Source organism: Sinocyclocheilus rhinocerous, unplaced genomic scaffold (genome assembly GCF_001515625.1).
Source record: "Sinocyclocheilus rhinocerous isolate Xijiao unplaced genomic scaffold, SAMN03320098_v1.1 scaffold55, whole genome shotgun sequence".
NCBI classification, from domain to species: Eukaryota; Metazoa; Chordata; class Actinopteri; order Cypriniformes; family Cyprinidae; genus Sinocyclocheilus; species Sinocyclocheilus rhinocerous.
The window spans coordinates 698,285-724,367 of NW_015647461.1; the positions used below are offsets into that span (position 1 = coordinate 698,285).

Below are 26,083 nucleotides of genomic sequence, written 5' to 3' on the forward strand. Positions count from 1 at the left end.
CTGTCGCTCCGTGCGGCGATGGCTCTCCGTCAGCGGTGGGCTCGGGCATGCACTCCGCGCAGCGGATGGTGGGCTTGGCACTGGCTCCAGCAGGAGGAGGAGGTACTCAGCGAGATCCGCTCGAAGACCTTCTTCGGACGACGGTGCTCTGCACGCGGGGTTCAGGCTGGCGTCATAGAACGCGCAGAACGCGTCATCCGGGTAGGTGGTGAGTTCGGTGACGGCCAGAAACAGTCTGGTATGATCCTCGAGCGAACGCTGGGAACGCTTGGCCGTCTGAGACGGCCAGAAACAGTCTGGTATGGGAGGAGGAGGTACTCAAGGCGGGCGAGGGGATCCATGGGGAGAACACAACGGAAACAAAAAGACACTGGGTAAAACGAGAAACAAAAACGGAGGGGGCACACGGAGGTAACTGTTTTGGTCGGGTCTTCTGTCACGATCGCTGCCGGAAGGAACACAGAGCCGTGGATAATCGAAATAGTCTTTAATAAATCCAAAAACACAGGGAATTGGAGAAAACACATGAACACAACATAGTAGACCCGACAAAGAAACATGAGGCAGACTACACATTATATACTAGACTTGACAAGGGATAGACAGGTACGGGGAATCAACTAATAATCAAACTAAACGAGGACAGGAACATGACCAAATAAAGGAACAGAAACGGGCAAAACATGACACAGAGACAGTCCAGAATCCTGACAACTTCAAGAATATTAAAACATTTTACAGGCCAATACACTTAAATGGAAGTGTTTTAGAAGTGTTTCAGTTAGAAATAGAAACTGAATAGGCCTATGCCCAATATTTTTTGTTTAATATTTTAAACATAGGTCTTCATATATTAAAATATCTATAGCCACTTTTATATGTGTGGAAAGGAATCCCTCATAAGGGGATCATCATATTAGGGAGAGTACATAGCATCGAAAAGTTTGAAAATTCCTGCCAATAAAACATTTGTAGTTGTGTTAAAACTCTGGCTATAGTGGCTTCCAGGTAATTGTGAAAATAGCACTCAATTCTAGAGTAGAGGGAGTGTTAGAGAATTGATTTAGTGTTTTAGTGTTCTCCTGATGCAATTTCACACTGTTCCCAAATAGTCATGAGCTACAGCAAGCCAACTGTCATTGAACTTTAACCTCACACTGTGACAATAGGGCCTTTCGCACCGCTTTAGTTCCAGAACTAAATGTACAGTACTAAAGTACTGGGACTGGACTGCTGCAGTCTAGTGACACACACACACACACACACACACACACACACAAACACAAACTCGATTCATTCACACGCACCAGTATAATGTGAGACAGTGTAGACTTTTTGAGAAAAAACGTACAGAAATAAATGACTTTCATATCACTACAAAATGATTATCACTTCTGACTTTAAAACACTGGCAGTAATTAGGAAATCAAACAGCTTGTTGTTTATGTCACCTGTGATCTGTGTAAAGATAGCAAGAGAGAGAGAGAGATGTACTTGATGACTTTGAGCATCTTGGCCCCCCGGTGAATGCAACTCTGTCTCCCTGCCTGACACAGATGGGAAACACAGGGGATGGTGTGCTGACAGATGGAGGAAAGGGAGATGACTCTTCCAGTCTGATAGAACGAGAAGAGAAGGGAAATGAGGGAGGGAGAAAGAGAGAAGGAGTAAGGTTGAAAGGGAGAGTGGGAGGACGTAGAGGTTAGGAAGGAATGCAGAAAGATAGAGTGCATGTGTGGTGCTAGATGAGAGAGAGAGCAGTGACGTATTGGAATATAAGAGATCCTGTCAGTAGGCGCGTTTCCATTACCCTTCAAATTGCGCAAATTGAAATTGCGAATTGAAAATACGCCTAATGGAAACGCGTCAATTTCGCAAAAACACCCATATATCGCAAAAAAGTTTTTACGCTCACATGAGGTGGTTTTTCAGGCAATGCGAAAAAGGAATAATTCGCAAAACTGCAATGGAAACGGCTTTTTCGCATTTACAGGTCACATGGCGTATGTAAAAAGTCATATGATCATTCTTCAATGTACTATAACCTCCAAGAAACACTTCATAAGTGGCCGCGCTCCAGTATAAGGGGCTTTCCCTACCATTAATGCTTAGACAATTTACACTGCACACGTCTGCGGTGCACTGTGGCTCTGATACGGTCACTGAATCTGACTGCGGCCACTCAGTGCTTGTGTTTATATTTTTATACAGTCTATGGTTTATTCCAGCCGCGCCACGCACGTTTCTGAAGCGGCTCTCTTTGCTGCTTCTGTAAAGATACACACATAAGCCTCCTTTGAATAAATATAGCCAAAATCCGTCAAAATCCCACCAAAATCCGTTGCCATGACTTAGCGCGAGAGGCAAAAGGTTACGTTTAAGTCTCATAACATTGGATAATGGAAACGCCGTCATTTCGCAATACTTTTGTATCGACATTTATAAAATATCGCCAAAGTTTTGCGCAAATCTGTAATGGAAATGCGCCTAGTGTTGCTGTGTGTCAGCTGCAGTTAAATGAGTACAGAAAGTGTGTAAACTGTGCCATGGAAATGTGTTACTGTTTCATTATGCACACATACATTACAGTTTAAAAGTTTTGAGTCAGTAAGATTTTTTTTTTATTTTTTGAAAGAAATTATCATTTTTTTAAATAAATTGTTACTTTTATTAATCTAGGATTCATTAAACTGATTAAAAGTGTTAAGTGTTACAAAATAAATGCCACAAAAATATTAAGCAGCATAACTCTTTTAAATATTGCTAATAATAGGAAATGTTTCTTTGGCACCAAAAGATATTAGAATGATTTCTGAAGGATCATGATACACTGACGACTTGTGTAATGGTTGCTGAAAAAAGATATGTGTGTGTGTGTGTGTGTGTGTGTGTGTGCGCGTTTTTGTGACAAATGAGGACATACATTTGTATAATAACAAGGGTATGACATAGGTATTACAAGGAGAAGGTGACTTTTCAGGACATTACCCCATGTCCCCACTTTTCAAAACGCTTATAAATCACACAGAATGGAGTGTATTGAAAATCTGAAATAGCACAAAGTTTCCTGTGAGGGGTAGGTTTAGGGGTAGGGTTGGTGTAGGGCAATAGAATATACGGTCTGTACAGTAGAAAAACCATTACGCCTATGGGATGTCCCCACTTTTCACAAAAACAAACCTGAGTGTGTGTGTGTGTGTGTGTGTGTAGTAAATGCAGCCTTGGTGATTATGAGACACTTACTTTAAAAACATTAGATAATCTTACCAACCCCTAACTGAACAGTAGTGCACATGAAAAATAATTTACTTGTCCCATAAATAAATTTTCAAGAGCATTTTTTTTACTGTTTATGATGAAGTTAATTTCATTCAACTGAATCAATTAACTGAATACAATTCTAATTCAGAACAATTATGGGTGTTAATTATAACTTGTATCAGTTTAACATTAAATACAGTAAAATAGCTTTAAATAATGAACAAAAAATGATAGCACAATAAATATTCTGCCAGATTTGAAATAATTGACCGGTTACTGTGTAAGATTATGCAGCTCTCTACTGTCTACCATCATGGCAGATTTGCAGTTTTGAAATGTTTGGTAGTGTTTGTCACAGATTCACCAGCCACACCTGCCACACCAGCCACCTACACCAGATCACGACCACCAGATTACTGATTACGGACACCTGATTCCACTTACCATGCCCTTTATCAAGCTTCTCACCTCATTCCCTCGTCGACTGGTCTCAAGGTTGCACACCTTCTCCGATCTCTCCACTTACCTGCCTGGATCTCAGTGGCTCCGCGTCTCTCTCTCCCCTGTTGGCATTCCAAGAAGGATTTAAGATAAGGACAGTGATTTCTCAGTTTATGAGCCTTTTGCCTTTTTATGTTTGAACATTCCGTTGTTGAACCTACCTTCAGTTTATGGCAATAAAGAAGCTCAGAATCAATCTTCCATTGTGTCAAAGTCATGTGCCTTCCCGGGCTTTATCATAACCCCAGAGGGAGTACAAAAGGACCAGAGGAAGGTGGAGGCAGTGCGGTACTGGCCACAACCTACCACGGTCAAGGAGCTGCAGAGATTTCTGGGGTTCGCTAACTTTTATCGCCAGTTTATAGCCCATTTCAGTCAGCTGTCAGCTCCACTTACCTCTCTCCTCCGGTGAAAGCCTAAATCCCTCTCCTGGACACCCGAGGCCATGGAGGCTTTCCACCAGCTGAAATTGACCTTCTGCACCGCTCCTACCCTCACTCACCCAGACCCAAATCTCCGTTTCGTGGTGGAGGTGTACACCTCAACGCTAAGAGTTGGTGCAGTACTGTCCCAATGGAAGGGTGAAACCCCAGTACTCCATCCATGCGCATACTTCTCCAAGAAGATGTCCCCGGTGGAGCAGAATTATGACATCGGGAACCGCAAGTTACTTGCCATCAAGCTCGCACTGGAGGAGTGGCGGCACTGGTTGGAAGGAGCTCAGCACCCTTTCTAGGTGATAACTGACCATAAGAACCTCCAATACCTTCGTGAGGCTAAGCGCCTCAATCCACAACAAGCAAGATGGGCCTTGTTCTTGACTCGCTTCAAATTCACTGTATCCTACCATCCAGGGCATAAGAACCTCAAAGCAGATGCTCTTTCTCGCCTTCACCAACCTGATCTGTCTCCGGAAAGCCTGGAACCCATTCTCTCGCCCACCTTGTTCGTGTGCCCTATAGAATGGGCACTCGAAGATCAAATTCGTGCCGCCACTCTGACGGAACCCGCTCCGCCGGGAGGTCCGGAAGGGAAGAGTTATGTACCTACCACTCTGCGCCTCGCCCTTCTGGACTCCATCCACACATCTCCGGGATCGGGTCACCCAGGCAGCCAATGAACCCTCTCGCTCCTCCGGAGCTGTTACTGGTGGCCCAGCATGGCTCAGGATGTCGTCCGCTACGTCAAGAGTTGTTCAGTCTGTGCCATCACATCCACTCCACGCCACCTACCAGAAGGCAAGTTGGTTCCACTATCCATCCCACGCCGACCCTGGTCCCATATCGGGGTGGATTTCGCTACAGATCTTCCACCTTCCAATGGATACACTACCATCTTCGTGGTTGTGGACAGATTCTCCAAAGCCTGCAAGCTAATCCCCTTACGAGGGTTACCTACTGCCTTAGGAGCGGCTGAAACTCTCTTCCATCACGTCTTTTGAAATTTTGGTATCCCAGAGAATATTGTTTCCGATAGAGGGCCACAGTTTATATCCAGGGTCTGGCGTGGCTTCTTCCGTCTGCTGGGTGTCTCTGTCAGTCTATCTTCAGGTTATCACCCTCAAACCAACGGCCAGACCGAACGCAAGATCCAGGAGATCAAACGATATCTCAGAGCCTACTGCCATGAACATCAGGACAATTGGAGCCAGTATCTCCCCTGGGCTGAGTATGCTCAAAATTAATTATGACAGGAGACAACTGGATTAACACCATTCTCTGTGTGCTCTGTTCCATCAATCTCACCCAGATTGTCCTGCTCCTAGGGGGCGCGGTCGTCCTTGCCGTCGGTTATGGGCACCAGGAGTCGCCCGTGGGGAAGGGGGTACTGTCACAGATTCACCAGCCACACCTGCCACACCAGCCTCCTACACCAGATCACAATCACTAGATTACTGATTACGGACACCTGATTCCACTTACCATACCCTTTATCAAGCTTCTCACCTCATTCCCTTGTCGACTGGTCTCAAGGTTGCACACCTTCTCCGATCTCTCCACTTACCTGCCTGGATCTCAGTGGCTCCGCGTCTCTCTCTCCTGTTGGCATTCCAAGAAGGATTTAAGATAAGGACAGTGATTTCTCAGTTTGAGCCTTTTGCCTTTTTATGTTTGAACATTCCGTTGTTGAACCTACCTTCAGTTTATGGCAATAATGAAGCTCGGAATCAATCTTCCATTGACTGCCTCTCTATCCAGTTGTGACCGTGTTTTCTTCACATTTACTGTTTATACAACTGACGTTTTTAATCATCCAAAACACTTACTGTAGCTTAGTATCTGACAACTACAGGACACTATAGTCTCTACAGAGGTGCATAACTAGAATAGAATATAATAAAAAAAACACTAATAACACATGAATATCTGGTGCAGTTTTGTCCCCTGCACTTTTAATTTCTAACCCTGACTGTGAAATGAGCACCACAATCATAGTCCATATTACTATGACTATCCATATGATAGATGTGTGATACGGCAAGTATATGAATACACACAATTTGTGTGTACTTGAACATATTCAACATAGTTTTTGGGTGAACTATTACTTTAACTTATTTGTTAGAGATAACTGGTAGTTTGTCTATTTTTTTTTTTTTTATGCAGCAGCTTTACTTATTACAGTATTTCACAATGGAATGGCCAAAAATGGCAACGTCAACATTCTTCACATACCTGAGTGTATGCTTAAAACCCTCCTCATCACAATCAACTGTTATAACTAATGTTATAATATAGCTGTGCCTATTGTAAATCCAGCACTGAGTTATAATATAGGCCTATTCATTTTAACACGCACACAGAGCTACGTGGTGTGATACTTAACAGAGCAGGACACCACAGCATGGAAAATGAGCTCTCCAGAATTCCAGGGATTAGAACACAGGACGTATAAGCTATGGGTTTTAAGGAGTGTGAAAATGGAATTCTTCTGGCTTTGAGAATCTCCAGTGTGAGCCTCAGACACTGTGGAATGTTCTCCCTAAGGAGAGTCTGTGGGTCACTGTGTGGCTCGTGTGGAAGAATGGAAGCTACATACTATTATTGCAGCAACACTGCACTGTATTGCATGGGGTTACAATGATATTGTTTTCATTTATTTAGCATTTTATGAGGCCTATTTAAGAAATAGTTCACCCAGATATGTCTGATAATTCAGTCATTATTTACTCACAGTCATGTCGCTCCAAGCCCATATGGCTTTCTTTATTTGTGGAAAACCGGGGTACATTTAGAAGAATCTGTGCAATTACTATGAATGGGGACTGGAGGTTTCAAGCTTTAAAAAGGATTGGCTGATTCAGTTCATACAAACGGTCTGAATTATTTGTTCACAAATTGGACTGATCCAATTTTCGAGTTCAACTCACTGACTTAATGATCCTGTCCAGATCCCTGGAAGGGAATATTGTCAGTGAACAATGACAATAATGGTCTGAGCTATCAAAGCTGTGGTTTCAAAGATATTGGACAACTTGTGTATGTGTAATAATTTTAAAGTGCTTTTGTGTCCTTTTCAAAGCTTGGAAGCTCCAGTCAGTTGTCAATAAGCAACCAGTACGTATTTTAGAATTTCTCCTTTCGTGTTACATGAAAAAAATGAAAAAAGTCACATGGGTTTGGGATGGCATAATGACAATTTAGATCAAGTAAACTGTACCTTTAACATTGTTGTCACTAGAACTTATTTGGACAAACAAAATACTACAGCCTCAAGGCAGCAGAGGTATTTAAGTTAAACTTAGAATTTGAACTGATATCTAAAGGTACCCGACACTGTACACAACTGTTCACAGTTTTTTAATAAATTAATTTATTCAGCAAGGATGCATTAAATTAATCAAAAGTGCCATTAATACATGTGCAGTGTTACAAAATTGTTGCTGTTTTGAACTTTATATTCAAAGAATCCAGAAAAGTTTTCAAGGTTTCCACAAAAAAATATTAACACATCTGTTTTTAAATTTCTTGTTTCTTCAGCACCACATCAGCAAATTAGAAAGATTTCTGAAAGATCATGTGACACTGAAGATTGGAGTAATGGCTGCTGAAAATTCAGCTTTGCCACCACATGAATGCATTTTAAAATAAGAAAACAGTTATTTTAAATTGTAATAATCTTTCACAGTATTTTACTGTATTTTTGGTCAAATAAATACAGCCTAGGTGAACATATGAAACGAAAACATTAAAAGAATCCCAGCCCGACTCCAAACTTTTGAACAGAAGTGTATGTTTAATTCATCCGGGTCCTAATGCGTATATACTAGATGCAGACAGATTGGAGTTGGGCACAGTCAGATCAGCGCTCACCACATCAGTGCTGAGACAGGGAGAATATTTACGAGTGTGTTCATTAGTCTCAGCAACTCAGACTGGGGAGCCGACATGAACCCAACCCACACCAGAGCAGAGTTGTTACAATCTGTTCTCTCAATCTCTCTCGTCTTTTAGCTTATGTATTTACATCTTTCCCTATTTGCTGTAAAAATGCTTGTTTGTCTTTGCCTTCTAAATTCAGCTTTATTTCCCCTCCCCCCTCACTGCCTCATTTGTTCTTTTTGTATCCCATGCTCTCTTTTGCCGAAATGTTCTCTTTTGGTTTTTTGTACTGTAATTAGTGTGGTTGACGTCAGCAGTGCACTATGGCCTTTAAATTACACAGAAGCCTGGATGTATAGGATACTGTCCATTTGTGGCTGGCTCAGTGCACTTAAACTGATTTATCTCATCCTGGTCTCAAGCTGGTCCTGAATCTATTGGCATTTTGCACATTATCCACATTTAAACATCTTCCTTTTAATCAAAAATGGTCACAATATGTGTCAGAAGGTTAATTAAATATAATTTTCCACCATCATGTTGTTCTAAACCAGTGTGAGTTTCTTTTTTGTTTTGTGGAACACAGAAGTCAGAATCAGCCTCAGTCATCATTTACTTTCACTGTATGGAAAAAAGATGCCGTGAAAATTAATGGTGACTGAGACTGTCAGTTTCCAATGTGTTCCACAGAAGTAAGTAATTTGGGTTCGGAAACGACTTGAGGGTAAGTAAATGATGACAGAATTTTCCTTTTTGGGTGAACTGTTCCTTTAAGAATCGCTGTGTGACCGTAGATGATGGGGTGCAGACAGGGCAGTATCCGTCAGGGATTGTGGGAGCCAAAGCACTGTGGCTTTCATAGGAAGCACTGACTATTTGATGAGCACTGTTTTATGGGCTAGACTAGAGAGCCGTTCAGTCAGTCAGAAGAGTTCAGGACTTTGTATATCATATTGCATGTGGTAAATGTCTAACTTACTGACAAAAATGTTTCTCTGCTGCCAAAGGAAGCTTCACAATATACTTCTAAAGGAAATGTTTGACAGATATACCTCATAAAATGAGAATACATTCCAAAAGCAGGATCTAATGATGAAGGAAGGATCTAATACATATTGCTTTAATTCAAAAGACCAACTAAAGAATCAATAGCATCCATTTTTACTCTCTATTGATTTGCCCCAGGAAGTCCAAGAGGAAGCTAGTGAGGTGAATGATGATGAGCATATGTATAACAACGTCTGTCTGTCTGTCTGTCTGTCTATGTATATATATATGTAGATATATACTGTATATACATTTAGGTGGATGGATACTTCATTTACTTTGTTTGATTTCATTTTTATTTCAAGCAGATTATAGGACCTTAGAAGTCCTTTCATTCTTTTGCTAAGGTTTTACTTTTATTTAGACATCAAGTTTAGATGTGTCAGATGAAAATTGCTTGGCCCATTTGCTGTGGGAAACAGGAAGAGAAGAGTGCTTGACAGAAATAGATATTGTCAGGAAGATCTATAAATCTCAACAGCATTTAGAGTAATGGACCTCCGGCTCTGCAGTCAGCACAGGACTCCAGTCATGCTTGTGAGCCTCAGACTTAATACAAAAATCAGCACTAATCAGAATGCATTTAGAGCATTTATTAAAGTTGTCACACTTCCTAAATGACAAAAAAACACCATAAAGTGGACCATACAACAATGTGCTATATTCCAAGTCTTTTAGAGACATTCAATAGCTTTGTGTAAGGAACAAACCAAAGAACTAATTTGCTCTAGCAAATCAAATCTTATTCACATTATTTGAATATTGAAATTGAGCACATTTCAATATATGCAAATATGCATGAAATGACAAAAATGTAAATTTTTGGGTGTACTATTCCTTTATACAGTTTTAAGAATTAAAGTTCCAAAAGAGGGTTTTCATAGCGATGCAATAGAAGAACCATTTTGGTTTCCACAAAGATCCTTTCAGTGAACAGTTCTTCAAAGAACCATGTTAAAGGTTCTTCATGGAACCATAAGGGCCTTTCACACCGTGTAGTTCTAGGAACTCCGTTCTAGGAACTAGTCAGCATGGTGGTTCCTAGAGAAACAATTGCCCACTCAGGCTGTTTTCCTGGTTGCATTTGCACCAGCAGCAGGAACTCTGAAGCGGCCAGAAGTGATGTCTTTATTCGCGGCATTTACAAACGTCAACAACCGGTGAATGGAGGATGCTGTGATCGGAGCTGTTTTTGTTGTGTGTCGTGGGTTTCGTGATAACGGAGGCGGAATGTAAACGCACAATTTACGCGATTGAAAGAGCATGAAAATCTGACTTAATCTATGACAACTTGCAGTGTTACATATCATTAAGGCTGAGAAAAGAACACAACACTGCAGACAACAGGTAGCTTAATGTCGTTATCGCTGTTTTCCATGTTCGTAGAGCAAATATTTTTACATGGCTTTTTCGTATGGTGTTTCGTATGCGTTTGGCCAATCAGTGTAGACTTACATCACTGATAGTTCCTATAGAACAACGAACAAACAAAGTTCCTAGAACTAAATACATTCCTAGTTCTTGTGGTGCGGACACGCCAAAAAGTGGATACTTCTGCAAATAGTTCTAGGAACTATAAAAAGGTTCCTTGGGTGCAAAAGCCCCTATAGATTCCAATGAAGAACCTTTATTTTAAAAAGTGTAGTGTGTACTTTTGTTTAAGTTATGATTGTTGAAAATGTCTTGATGTCCATGTGTATTTCCTCTGCCAAGGCTTATCTACGAGCAGCAGATGTCAAGATCTTGAACCAGTTGCTAGCACTTCACGAGGGCATCGAGGCAGTGAAATGGCTCCTGGAAGAGCGTGGTGCGCTCACCAGCCGCTGCAGCAGCCTGACCAGCAGCCAGTACAGCTTAGGCGAGGGTCCCGACACCTCCTGGAGGGGCAGCTGGAGCAGGCTGCAGGACCCCCATGACAAGCTGGACAACATTTCCATTGGCAGCTATCTGGACACATTAGCTGATGACCTGGATGAGTACTGCCCCTCTAGTGGGACTGATTCAATACTCGCTGCAGCAGCCTGACCAGCAGCCAGTTCAGCTTAGGGGAGGGTCCCGACACCTCATGGAGGGGCAGCTGGAGCAGTCTGCAGGACCCCCATGACAAGCTGGACAACATTTCCATTGGCAGCTATCTGGACACATTAGCTGATGACCTGGATGAGTACTGCCCCTCTAGTGGGACTGATTCAATACTCTGTGCCACCCCCATGGGGACAGATGTCTCCAGAGGTACTGGAGGAGGAGTGGGAAGTTCCACTGGATCTGGAACCCGATCTCCACAAGTCAAGTCCGATGCCCCTAAAGAAGAAGCTCAGGTTTGGAATAAAGCACCGTCTGATACATCGAGACCGTACCAGCCCAGCAAGACAAATGGAATCCTGGACAAAGCAGTGAAGCAAATGGTCAGACCAGATTCGCCCAGGGCTTGTCTCGCTGAGAAGCTGGGGAAGAATCTGAGCCCTAAAATGAAACCCTACAAGAATGGCAAAGTTGAGTTGGAGAGCTGCAAAATGAACGGCAAAGTTCAACTGGAGTATGACGCACACTGGCGTTGGGTGCAGTCGCAGGATGATGTGACTTTTTTGTGATAATATATGCATGATCAAGCCAAAGGTGTTGATGGGAGACTGCTCTGCTTCTCTGTTCACCACTGAGCTTTTGTTTGTACAATTGGATCTTTGATTAATTTGAGGCCAGCTTCTCAGATCTTCTGAAATGACAGCGGTTAAGAGGTCAGCAACGGAAAAGTATAAGGAATGGAAAGAAGCTTAGACCTGTGGGAGTTCAGAGTTTAAAAACCCTGAATTGATGACATTATGTACTCTTTGTCAGGTTGTGTAGATGTTTATGGACGCATGTTTCAAATGTGCATTTCATATGAGATCATAACCTTTTATGTAATGGCATCTATTGATTCAACACACATTTATTAAGTCAGTAATTCAGGACTTTATTGAATATGTCAGTATATTAATTTCATTTAAATGATGCGCTTTCAATCCTATGTGCTTAGGTTAATTTAAAACAGTTCTCAGAAAGATTCATAAAGGTTTTTTTGCATACTACCATTTAAAGGTTTGGGGTTCTTATGCTCACAAAGGCTGCATTTATTTGATCAAAATACATTAAAAGCAGTAATATTGTGAAATATTACAATTTATAGTAACTGTTTTCTATTTCAATATATTTTCAAAAGTATTTATTTATGTGATGGCAACGCTGAAGTTTAATATTAATGCTTAACATTTTTGTGGGAACTGTAATAAGTTTTTTTTTTTCAGGATTCTTTAAACAAAAGTCATCAAAATGAATATTAGAAAAAAAATGCAGCATTTATTTGAAATTGAAATCATTTGTAACCTACTTAATTTCTTTCAAAAGAGTGCACAAATGCTCACATTTTACATTTCTTTAATATTTTAAAGTGGACCAAAGTTTATTTAGCTAAAACAATCTAAAAGCTTGAAAACACAGCAACTTATTTTGTTACAAAGTCAGATTGAATAGATTTTTTTATGCTGTGTCTGACCATTTTGTTTGACCTTTCTGCTGATTATAATATGGACAAAATAAAGTGCAGCATTTGCTCTTAAACTGTAGGGAATGTTTAAATCATGCTTCATTTTACTACCAAAGTCTTAAATCACCTCACAGTGTGTTCCTCTGAGTTAACATCTAAAGGTCAAAGAATAAATCCATTCTAAATACCAAGCATGTTCCCATCTGTTACAATTTGACCCTGAGTCCAGAATCAGCAACACACTTGAGTTGCCTTTGACAATTAATTATACAACAAATATATAAATGTTTATTTGAAAACTGCTTGTAGTTTACTCTTTTTCTGTCAGAATGCTTATGTAATCAATCAGTAAAAATGCTGTATTGTCAATCTAATCAGGTAAACTGTGGGTTAGCTTTAAATAGCATCCTGTTTTGAAGTACCAATTATTACTGGTTCTATTGGATCACCGAATTAAATGAGCTTGAAAAACAGGAACAGGAAATTAAGGATGTCATATAGCTTATTCCACTGCACAGGTCCAATGGAGTAATATTGCTCATACAAACACATGGAGACCAGTGGTTGTGCTGTGATCTTTACATTTGTGATGTCTTCTCTTGTTATTTAAAAATTTAGCACCTAAAGTGCACTTTTAATTTAAAGTTGTTCAGATGACTAACTTTTACCAATTAATCAAGCTCTATATGTGGTGTAACTTTGACTAGTCACAGTGTTAGTACTGGATATAATCTTGCATTGCCTATGTTTTGTATGCCAAAAGTATATACTTTTTTTTTTTTTGGTTTAATGGAAGAACTGAAAGTACTATCAGTATTCAGCGGTTTAACATATAGTGTGTTATGTAATAAAACACTGTACTGTATTTATGCATTCATCTATTTTTGTTCAGAAAAAGAGCACTGTATTATAACAGTAACTAAACTCAGACTTTCTCTTTCCTCAAACACCCACTCTCAGTTAATAATGCCTGTGCTTCTAGGACAGGGTTTCCATGACTACTGAATACGTGTGTAACGTGTGTGTGTGTGTGTGTGTGTGTGTGTGTGTGTGTGTGTGTGTGTGTCACTTGTTTAGAGTCTGGGAAATGGAGACAGGACAAATCCCAGAAGCCACTGTGTGAACAACTGGATTATGGCAGGAATAGGTGAAGATATTTGAGTGAGATGGTGAAGATGATCAAAGAGAAGGCAGCAGGTACTTAAAAAATGACAAATGGATTGGTTGGAGAGAGATGAAATAAAAAATATAAATGGAAACAGCAGCAGTCCTGAATCACATGCTGGCATATGTGCGATCAGATGAGAGGCAAACAAGTATTATACAGTGGGGTCCAAAACTCAGACCACTAGTCAAAATGCTTTGCTTAAAATTTAGGATTTTCTAATAAAGTACACAGTTTGTACAAATTAATAGGATTTTGAATGAAAAGTGGGTAAAAGTACAAAATAATTTTCCATTATCTATTTATTTCCACATTTATATTAGATTTTGGATAACCTGCATAGCTGCATAAGAAGAAGCAAGATGTATTGCATTCCTGGGCTGTTATATGTATTTATTCCATGGTCTGTCTGAATACTGGATTCTGATTGGCTGGCAGGTATGCAGTAAAACCGTTTAATGCACAGGTAGTTCTAAGTCAGTTTAATCACCGTTCTATATTAATGCGCTGCTTTAATTGATGCACACTAACCAACACGCATCACTTGCGCACACACACATACACAGAGAGAGAGAGGTCAAAGATCGCTGATTGCGCTGCACACACACACACACAAACTTGTTGTCAACTCTTCCCTGTGATTTTCATTAATAAAATAGCCTAGATACTAGATCGCTACATTATATTCCCCAGCAACCATGCGCAGACGCAGCACGCAGGTACACACTACTGTCATCTCTCTCTGTCTCTCTCTCAAACGATCGATCGATAATTCATTGAAATACATGCTATAATTCATTCAAATAAATGTGGTCTTACCGCACTATTTCATCTCTGTGTATGATTTGAAGCGGGTAGAATGCTAGCGCTAACGTGCCCTAACTGATGAAAATAACTGTCATTTTTACCCATTCGGTCAAATATTGTGCTGCAAAGAGCAATACTAGTTTTAACTTGTCTATAACTTGGCAAATGACCATGGAATAAGCGGGATAATCAACGGCTAGCCGTGCATTAAAGGATTTTAAATGCACTTCGCGGAGGCACTCCGCTTCGCGTCGAGCGGTTCTTTGCCTCCACGTCGTGCATTTAAAATCCTTTAACGCACGGCTAGCCGTTGATTATCCCTTACATATGTATATGGCATTTTGAATTAAAAGTGAGAAAAAATAATTCTCAAAATTAAAAATTCTGTTCATTTCCAGGTTTAAATTATATAGCTATTGGAATACTGTTTTTTATGTTACAGATACAAAGAGCCCAAACTGTTTCTATGTTAACTTTACAATAATATATGTTATACATTTTACGCAAATCTAAAAAAAAAAACAGCTGGTCCAGCTAATGCATATGCATATTCAGAGTAAACAAACTGCCTCAAACTAATCAATTGGCTCTTTCATTTAGCCATATTAAACATTATGATTTCTCCTATTCATATTTATTTGAGTGGTCTCATGAAATGAGCAGCATATAAGAAATAGTGAGAAAATGCTAAATGTTTAAATAGAGCCATCTTGCTAGCCTTCAGTGGCAGATAGTTCATCTGAAAAACAAACATTCAGCTTTATGTTGAACGTAACTTGTTTTAAAACATTTGCATTGCCAATTTTGGTGGTAAATACGACATTCCTCAGCACAGCAGGATGTTAAATCAGCTAATGGGTTCCAAATGACAGATTCTTGCTTAGTTAGCGTAGCGGCTAGCCCTGTGTGTTAAATGTGCTTTGTTAGTTCAATGCAGTGTACCTTACTCTGCAGCGCTAACCACACAATAAAGCATCTCTACACCTATAAAACTTGTTTGTGTTTAAAAAAAAAAGCTTTCTGTGTGCTAACTGACAGCATAAATCAAGTACACTTGTCAAGTGCAGTTTTGGTGGCTGTCTAGCCAAAAGAAAATGTGGGCCCTGCCTTGTCTTGACAGTTTGATTATTACACAAACCCATCATTGTGCATAGTGTTATTTGCATGCGATTGTTTCTCATTCCATAGTTTGACTTTGTGTAAATGGGGCTTGCAAGTGGTTTCACTATGAGTATATGGAATTTTATTTCCTAGTACTTCAGCAGAATTGTTGGCAGGTATACAACACACTTGATGCCAAAGGCTGAGAGAGTTTTTTCCTTAGTTGTTGTCTGCTATTTAAATTAGCCCACACATTTAGATAAATTATATAACCAATATTTTTGGTAAGTTGGCTATATATATATATATATATATATATATATTAAGACTTCAGATGCCAAATTCTCTAAATTCGTCTGAGATTTTTCTGAGATTTTTTTCTTTTAAATGAGCATTTTTATCAGACTCCTATTATTAGGTTCATTAATTTATCCTTAATGGCAATGAAAAGATTATTAGTCAGTTATTGAATGCCTTATTTTCTAACATGTCCAATGTTATTGTCATAGGAGCCTGATAAACATCCTCATGTAAAAGAAAAATCTCAGATGGACATAGAGGTTATTGCATCTTAAAGGGTTAGTTCACCCAAAAATGAGTTTGGGTGGTGAACAAAGTCCTCCCGTAGCGAATCGATGCATTTCTGTAAGAAAAATATCCGTATTCAAAATGTAATAATCACTTTAATCTAGATTGCGCTCACTGTTGTAAACGGAAGCAGTTCCGGGCGGATGACGTATGAGGTCGGCTTTGTGCATGCGCCGCTCAGAAGTGACGCATGCGGAAATGCAGCAGAGAGATCAAAACAAAACAACGGTCACTTATTAGAAGTACAAAACGAGAGTTTGTAAAGAAGAATGTCGGAGGATTTCGATATAAGCCAAGAGGAATATATGTATATGCGTGTGTGTGTGTGTGTGTGTGTGTGTGTGTATGGGCATATATGTGACCCTGGACCACAAAACCAGTCATAAGAGTCCATTTTTTGAAATTGAGAATGAATGAATGAATTGAATGACAGACAATGAATTGTTGGCTATTGCAACAAATATACCCGTACTTCTTATGACTGGTTTTGTGGTCCAGGGTCACACACACACACACACACACACACACACACACACAACACACACTCACACACCTATTCTTGCATTCTACAATATAACATTTTATGATACACATTAAATATATAATAATAATAATGTATTAAATATTATGTATTTTTCATATTATATTTATTTATTACATATATAATATAAAATATAGTATTTCAAAAGTATATTAAGTCCATAAAAAAACAATCTTTTAAGTAACCACGCCATATGTCAATAATTCACCTCTCCTCACACCTCCCCACTAACATACACACATATGCACCCAACCCATATGTACACAATTGCATAACATCCACCACGCACCCCTACCATGCATGTATATTCTCAATTGCATAACATCCCACCCCATCTTGAGAAAGTAAAGAAGTCCACCAGAATGACTAGCATTTACCTAAATTAATATGCAAGTCACATATACTGTAAGATGCTTTAAAGCGGCTTTTGACTTCTTTGGAGACCTTTGTAGGAATGATTTGCAGGCAATACCAGTTGTTTTTCTTTGGGGAATGAGGAACATAGACGATGAAAGAAACATCCTCCTCTGTTTTCCTTCACTACCTTTGATCTACTGCCATTTGCCAGTGCCTGACCACTACTGAAAGAAGGAGGTCTGTTCAGAGTTTTCACACATTTTTCTTGCTTGTGTTTCATTTACCTGCATCCGGTGTGCCCAAAGAATTGAAGGAAATGCTTGTGGGAAACCCTGTACGATAAAAACAAAGTATAAAAAGTGCTTGAAATCAACAGCAAGGAAGCAAGATCTAATCATGCTGGGCACACATTATACTGCCTCTCTAGAATGTGCTACTGAATTAAAAACAACACCACACCACTGTTCAAAAGTTTCTCAGTAAGATTATTTTTGTGTTTTTGAAAGAAGTCTCTCATGCTCATCAAGGCTGTTATTAACACAAAAAAGAACGTATATTGTGAAATATTCCTGTATTGGCAATGCCGAATTTTTAGCAGCCATTAGATTTCAGTGTCACACAGTCCTTTGGAAATCATTCTGATGTGCTGATTTGGTCTTTAAGAGATTTTTTTGTATTGTTATCAATATTGAAAACAGTTGTGCTGCTTAACTGTTTTTATTATTATTATTATTATTATTATTATTACAACAGCATTACTTTTTTGTACAGGATTTTTTTTAATGAATAGAAATTTCAAAAGAACAGCATTTATTTGAAATAGAAATCTTTGGTAAAATTATAAATGTCTTTATGGTAATGATTGTCTTTATGGTATAAGAATGGTGTATATGTTTGGTTTAACTTAATGTAATAATGTAAAATTGGTTTAATGTTAACGTAAGCCATATGACATCAGTATTTTACACAGTGTATCCATAACAAAAATAAACTATTCCTACTGTATATGGCTGCGACCAAGTGGTTACTATACTTTTTATCTGAGATCACAGCTGTTTGATGAACCTACCTTCTAATGAACACTGGCAATGTTTGTGCCAGCCTGCAAAAACAAATATTCGGGTAAATACAAGTTTTTCTCTACAAGAGTATTTCTCTAGATGAGAGTTCACCACTTACCACAATGGCTGCTCAAATGGCAGTTGGAGTTCAGAGATGGTGGGATGCTGATCATATCCCAGAAGCCACTGGAGGGGCTCGGTGGGGTTTTAGCCACAGAACATCAGCAATGGGGCTCCAAAGATCACAAAAATCGAGGGTTGGTGGAAATGAGCACCATACGATTTGTAGATTGGGTACAAATATTGGGACCTCGTGCACAGTGACAAGATTTTTGCTTCATTTCAAAATGTGTGCACAATAGATTGTTTCATAAAAGTAAAGAACACAAGTGAAAGATGAAATATGAATCAACAAAATGTGTCTTTAAATGAATTGTGTGGCTGAAACAGCATATAGTGTATAAAGGAGACTGGGGTTAGTTGTCATACCAGTAAGTTGTCACAAGGGCGGCATCTCATGAAAAATATAGGTTTTCAATCAAAATCACACTTTTACTGTTTCATTATTTGTTTAAATCTAGCTAAGAAGCCTATAATTGTATTTTTACTAATGGCTTTTTAATAATGAAAGGTGACAAGTTACCCCATATAGTATGACAACATTCCCGGCTACTAAAGTCAGTGTGTATTCAATGAATTGTATCTCTCCTAGGCAACAATGACGATTTTTTTTTTTTTTTTTTTTGTAATCAAACATTCAAGGTTTGTGTATACTTAGAAATTGTGAATGAATGAATCCTGCCTTGAAAAATGTAGTAAAAATTGTGACAACTAACCCCAATTCTCCTGTAGGAAAAGCAGAAATAGTTTTTCAGTGGTTTAATCTCCTCACTTATCTGTGCAGATCATATATTTATCTGACTATTTCAGATGAAATCAAAACCTACATTTATTAGTGCTTACACAGCTGCATATATGTGATATTTACATCATTCATGTCATAAAAGTGACATTTCTGTTAAAGAATGATATATTTTCATGGATTCTTATGAGAGCTTCCAGCGTTTATTCTGTGAGGGATCACATTTGACTCTGGTGTTATTGCAGGTTTTGTGTATAATCCTCAGTTTCAGATTCATTTGTGTGCTCAGCCATAATTTTCGGAAAAGCAACCAAACACCAGGAAAGGTTTTGGCACCTGTAGTGTGGAATTAAATCATCTGATTTACAGTGGCTTTGATATCTGCCACGAAATCTCGTTTTCCATTGTGGTTGTCCGTTTGTGAAGCTTGGTTGAGTAGTTTTATCCTTGAGTCATTCTTGTTGGAAAAAAAGAAAGCTTGTTTAAAAACAAATTGCTAGTATTTTCCAGATAGAAGCTGGAAAATGAAATAAAAATACATAGAACATATCGTATGAATCACTCCATCATAAAATAATGAGGTCTATTATATATATATATATATATATATATATATATATATATTCAGCCACAGTGGTTACTCAAATATTTACATGAATGAATGTGCAGCAGTGTTTTACAAACTGATAGAATTATATTACAAGAAAGCTCCAGAACTGAGTGGCTATCCAGAGCACAGAATCGCTTTAGCTGACCACATCAGAAAAACAGTAAAGCTGTAAGTCTTTCCCTGACTGTGGCCTAACCACAGCTGGCCCTCTTTCCCTGCCGATTTGTTCTGGCCCACAGAGAAACAACCCCATCGATGGGGAAAGTGAAACTCTGCTCTGTTTTTCTTTCCAATTGTAGTCCTTCAATTTTTGTTTTTTATTGTTTTTTTTGCAGACATTTAATGTAAGGTATGTATTATTGCAGTACGTATGACAATCATTTAACTGAAAATGTCTTTTTTGTTATTATTATTATTCTAGTGCCACCATCACATTTCTGCATGGATTTAAGTTTAACTTAAGTTTTATAAGTTACATTTTTTTTTGAAGATTTTAATACTTTTATCTAGCAAGGATACATTTAGTTGATCAAAAAAACAGTAAAAATGCATCACAGTATTTCACAAAAATATTAAGCAGAACGGTTTTCAATACTGAAAAATAAGAAGAAATGTTTTGAGCACCAAATCAACATATTAGAATAACTTCTGAAAGAAATCTGGAGTGCAAATGGCTGCTGACAAGTCACTTAGATGTAAAACGAAGACATTACTAGATTGTAAAATAGTCTCTTTAACCTATTCTCTGGAGATTTTCATCAAGAGGTTAGCAGAGTGGGGTGTTTTCCTTTGGAGATGTCCAGTTGAGTGGGAGAGAGGGGAAGTACGCAAAAGGGCAGAAACGGGCCACACGGTTCCCACACTATGATGCAATGAGTCGGTGGCAGGGGGATCTTCACAGATTTACTGCAGTCTATAATGAATAACAGACAGAAGAACACAACAGTGTCTCAAGATTATCTTCTTTCTCTCTCTTTGTTTGAGATGAAATGCCACATGCAGCTCATGCTCCCACTATAGCAAAATACGTCTGTGACAACACATAACAACATCAACTTCATAGGTACATAACATTTGTCAAACATTCACACAAAGTGACTACATTTAAAATATAATTTGAATATGAATTATGGCAAATATATTACTTTTAGATATATTTATGTGATTAGATGGTTAGAATATGAGTCAAACAAATAACAATGAATGTAACATTCCTATAATATTTCTATAAATCCTATTTCTATAAATAATAATAATAATAATGTTTTTTTTATTATTAACCATTAATTATTATTATTATTATTATTAAGCATCATAATTGTCACTATTTTATTGCTTATACTAAATATTCTTGGTAAGCTGCCTAGCCAAAAAAATTTGAAGACTGGAACTAATAATAATAATAATAATAATAATAACAGAAAACAATAAGACTAATAACAACAACAACAACATCAACAATAATAATAAGAATATGGTTAGAATATAATATAAATATATTATTAGAATATATGGTTAGTGTCACAAACTGCCTGTTTTGGTTTAGTTTTCATTTGTTTTTAACTATGGCCTGTTTTCCTTTGTTCAAGTTTCCCACTCCTTGTTTGTTACTATGGTTTCTAATTAACGAGTCATCACCTGTTCTTCATTTGAGTTCTATCACCCTGTGTATTTAAGTTCCTCCTTTTCATTCAGTTGTTGTCTGGTATTGTTTGTGGACATGCCGTTGCCTTCTCATATTTGGATTACCTGAGTTTGTTTTATTAAAGAAACTTTTGTTTGTGGAAACCTGTTTGAACGTTTTTCTTCGTTTTCTTCTGAACGGGACTGTGACAGAATATAAGGGTCAAACAAGTAACAATGAATGTAACTCTCCTATAATATTTCTCTATAATATTTCTATTAAAATAATAATAATAATTATATATAATTATATATAATACTTATTATTGATAGAAATAAAATTACATTTACTGCTATTTGTTTGACCTTCACATTCTAGTCAGCTAATCATTTAAACAAAACAGAGTTAGATTTGTTGAAATGTGGGCCAAACTCTTGATCCTTTGATGTGTGACAGTCAAAAAAGATGGTCTAAATAGAAGTCATGCAATGTGTCTGACAGCACTTGTCCTGTGCCAGTGTGGCTGAATGGGCCTGTCCACAACCCCTTACATTCAATTAGACAGAAACAAGTTTGCTTTGTGCAGCCTGTGCTAACGGCCAACCCATTGCCTTCCTGTTCACAGTGAACACGCAGCAGACACAAGCCAAGAAGAAAGTTCTTCATCACTCAAAACCTCACACCTTCCATGATCATGACCTGACTATCAAGCTTAAAGGGAAAAGAGAGGAACCGATAGGCTTGTTGAAGCTTTGAAATGTGTTGACACGTTTGATGAGTTGATTAACTGATTTTATGATATAATTACAGGGCTAACAAGCTAACTTTATCTTTTATATGTGTGGATCACTTTTCCATACCATTAAAAAAAAAAATTTGATATGTTACATCACATTTTAACAATGCTGACCATAGCATTAGTCATTTTTTCTCTGCATACCCACTTGCGTGTGCCTTAAATGCAGTCTTAATTAGTAGCGAGTGTAGAGTTGTTGAAATGGACACAATGGAAGGCAGGTCTGTGTCTCTGTGTGTAGCTGAGAAAGATTCCAGTCACATAGAGTGTATGGGAGAATCAGTCTCTTATTGCTTCCTCCTCGACTACTGATGCTGACAGAAGGAAGCAAGAAGCAGTAGACAACCTAAGGAGTCAAGGGCCAAAATTCTAACTGTTCACTCCCACTCAGAGCAAAACTGTGTTTGAGAGAAAAACAGACCTATCGTACATTTTAGAGAGAGTGACAATTGTTATTTCAACATTATTTTAACTTGGAGAGAATTTGTTCAAAGTTTGACATTTTCCAGCTTTATTTTTTAAAGAAATTTGATTTTTTTTATATGATTGTTTGTTTCAAAGGCTATTACATGTGTAATTTATTTGCAACATTCTACAGTTTTATTTGTTTATTTCTTTATTATAGTTTGCAGGGCAATGACCACATGGACCATTTCAATCTAGAAGCTTTCTACCTAACCTTGCCTGATAAATCAAATCGGATACTGACGTTTATTTTCATGGCTATTATGAAATCAAAGCACTATTTCCTGGGAGGCAAGGTGCCTGCTAGGAAAATGTTTATGTAGAAAGAGATAGTGGCTGTTCTCCAGAAAAGCCGTTTCCTTGGCCTTTTCATTCCTGTAAGACTTAGAGAGAGGGACTAGGGGAAGACATAAAGCAAAATAAATCATAGAAAGCTTGGTAACTTAAGGCACCTGTGAATGACTCAATATAAACATAACTTAAGCCAAGCAGTAGGAAATCTGGGGTAAATAAAATTTAAAAAAATTTACATTTCCTGTTACAATTAGAATTTTTCACTTACAGTATTTACCTAAATAAAAAATACTTTTGGGGGGATGTTTAGGTATAGGGATGTGTTTATCATGTATAGGCCATACATGCGATGAAACTCACTCAGATCATATCTTTCCTTAAAAAGTTGTTTTGTTTCACACGAAGCGGGTCTCGAGGACTGACATGTTGAGACATGATCAGCCGAATGCTAATTAAATAATTAATCACTGAGCTGACTGAATAGTGAATTTCTCACGTCGGTAACTTTTGATTTGTTATTACTGCCATCACGCCTCTAGGTGCCAGTATTAAGTCCAAGACGACCATCGATCAGCACAATGAATATATTTTGTAACTTTATAACTTCAAGAAGAAACTTTAAGAAGTCTTAAGAAAGATTATGGCCCGAAGAATCATCACTGAAAAATGTACTTATGATAAAAAACTTATTTTGTTTTGTTTTAAGGCAGCATGAACCATATCCAGGTAAAGCAACAATAAGCATACCAAAACATTGCCATAATTATTGACAGAACACTAAATTAACATTCAATTGTGGAGAAATAATGAACCAAAACACATGACCAGTAGGACTAAATGACCAACGTTTGTCACCTGCTTTTCAGATACTGCTGCAAATTCATTCTCGTCCCTGCTTGTTAACACCAGCGAACCACAACACATCTTTGAAAGGACAGAGGTGACCATCTGGTATGACAGTGACAGGAACAAAGAGGACTTCATTAAATTACAACAGCAAATTCATATGCATTACTGCATTTATTGACTATTTCAGGCAACAAAGCCACTGGGGTTTTTGAAACACTGGGTGTTGCAGCAGACTGAATTGGGGTCATGACTTTCAGGGTAGGGTCTCTGCTGGGGATTTCTGTATAAAACAGCTTTACTGGCAGAAATAGAGAAAGATAGGCCTAGCGTTGCTGTGTATTTCAGCCTGTGCCAGCGGCTGAGCATGTCATTAATCTCCATGCAGTGCGTGAGGATGTATGTCACTCGCTTCACTGGCAGGGAAGATGGAGCATGAGACTAATTACATGCAGTACACACTGAACATATGGATAAGCTTACAAGGGAAACTGATAAGGAGTGTTTACATACCAGGCTTCCCAAAATCACTGTGATTTCATACCACAGTGGAATGTGAGGACTTTGATTGATGGAAAACAAAGTACTCCCCCAACAGCTGCTTTACCCATTAAGAACACTAGATAATAAGAGCACAGATTCTGAGCCTCGAGTGGTTGAAAAGATGATTGTACTGATATTAAATTAACTTTAGGATGAAAATAATATCAGGATTTACTCATCCTTGTGTACACTACAGTTCAAAATGGTGTTGGTACAATTTTTGTAATTGTTTTTTGAAAGAAGTCTCTAATGCTCACCAAGGCTTCAGTTATTTCATCAAAAATACAGTACAAATAGTAATTTTGTGAAATGTTTTTTAATTTTAAAAATTAACATTTTAATATTTTTTAAAATATTTTTTTTCCCTCAGTTGATGCTCGAAACATTTTTATCAGTCATACTCAATTTTGATAGATTTTTTTTCACAAGAACAGCATTTATTTAAATTGTTTATTTAACAGCATTTTAAATTAAATTAATATATTTTCTATAATAAATGCATTTGCTTACTGACCCCCGACTTTTGAATGGCAGCTTTATAAAGTAACAAAAAAGCGCATTAATGCTTCTTCATACAATCTGTCAACAAGCTATTAACACCCTAGTGTAATTTCTGATATGTAATATCATGAACAGACTAAAGATTTATTTATAAATGCATTTCAGTTGATTGCTGTTGGGAGAAACATTAATGCAATTTGATAATCACCTCTAATTTGTGGTTTTAGTAAAACAAACATCAAAGCTCTCCATGAAAATTTCTTTAATGAGAGGTTTTATGCCCCTGTGCAGCTTTCAAGATCATTAATGAGTACAACAGTAATTTTGCTCTATTTTTAAACAAACAGCACTGTCTTCCTGTTTCTAGTGTTAAGATTTCCACCTCATTAATGTTCCAGAGCTGATGCATTTTAACTAAACCTGCTGTGCTTCTATTCAAAGCCATCTAAACCCAGAAAAGTGCTAGAGTGGACCAGAATCATTTAGCTGAAGTTAATTGAATCACTGTCTCCAAGTAATGGTTCATTAATAGTCCTGCTGTTAAAGAAATGACATTGCAAAGCATAATGTGTAATATCTATGTATTTAAGGATTACTGTGTGCAGTTTTGTAGTCTACAACGGTTTTTTTTCCTGAAACACCACCAAAACACATTTGAACACAGAAACAGGTTTGAGACGCCACCTTCTGGACAACTTAGATTAAAAAAAAAAATGGAGGAGGAGAAGCCTTTAAACTAAAGACCTAAAGATCATATAAACCGACGTAATATAATAAACCAAACCAACAATCGTATTGATCTTGAAAGATCATTTAGCAAATTCAGCTGCACTTTCACGTTTTTAATGCTTTTATCTTCATAAGAAAGGTAACACTGCAGACGTTTTTACAGACAGCATACAAAATTATATTTGTCTATATATTGAAAAGTACAAGTAATAATTAATATTAATCATTTTAATAGAATAACAGCACAAGGGACAATGACAACCGCAACAAAAGTGGATAAAAAAAAAGTGACATTTTAAGTAAATAACTTTAAAGAATCAGGTAACAGAAACAAAATCAGCCAAAATGTCCATTCTACTGTACGTCAAAAACACTTACAGTAAGTGCTATTTGTTTTAAGCTTTAAAAAATACATTAAGGACAACTTAGATTAAAAAAAAAAATGGAGGAGGAGAAGCCTTTGAACTAAAGACCTAAAGATCATATAAACCGACATAATATAATAAACCAAACCAACAATCGTATTGATCTTGAAAGAT

The 26,083-nt window shown here is 37.8% G+C and overlaps 2 protein-coding genes across 2 annotated transcripts in view; one reads left to right on the forward strand and one right to left on the reverse strand.

Annotated features, from left to right (window-relative positions):
• Window positions 1-11,875, forward strand: part of LOC107709195 (leucine rich adaptor protein 1-like) — a 21,808-nt gene extending 9,933 nt beyond the window's left edge. The window contains exons 3-4 of the mRNA XM_016513628.1: window positions 10,845-10,989; window positions 11,178-11,875. Coding sequence (XP_016369114.1) covers window positions 10,845-10,989; window positions 11,178-11,722 — 690 coding nt within the window. The 3' untranslated portion in view covers window positions 11,723-11,875. The remainder of the gene's footprint in view (window positions 1-10,844; window positions 10,990-11,177) is intronic.
• A 4,978-nt stretch (window positions 11,876-16,853) lies between these two features.
• Window positions 16,854-26,083, reverse strand: part of LOC107709196 (protein WWC3-like) — a 59,952-nt gene continuing 50,722 nt past the window's right edge. Inside the window, exon 24 of the transcript XR_001636466.1 lies at window positions 16,854-16,868. The gene's annotated coding sequence lies outside the window, so the exon portion shown is untranslated. The remainder of the gene's footprint in view (window positions 16,869-26,083) is intronic.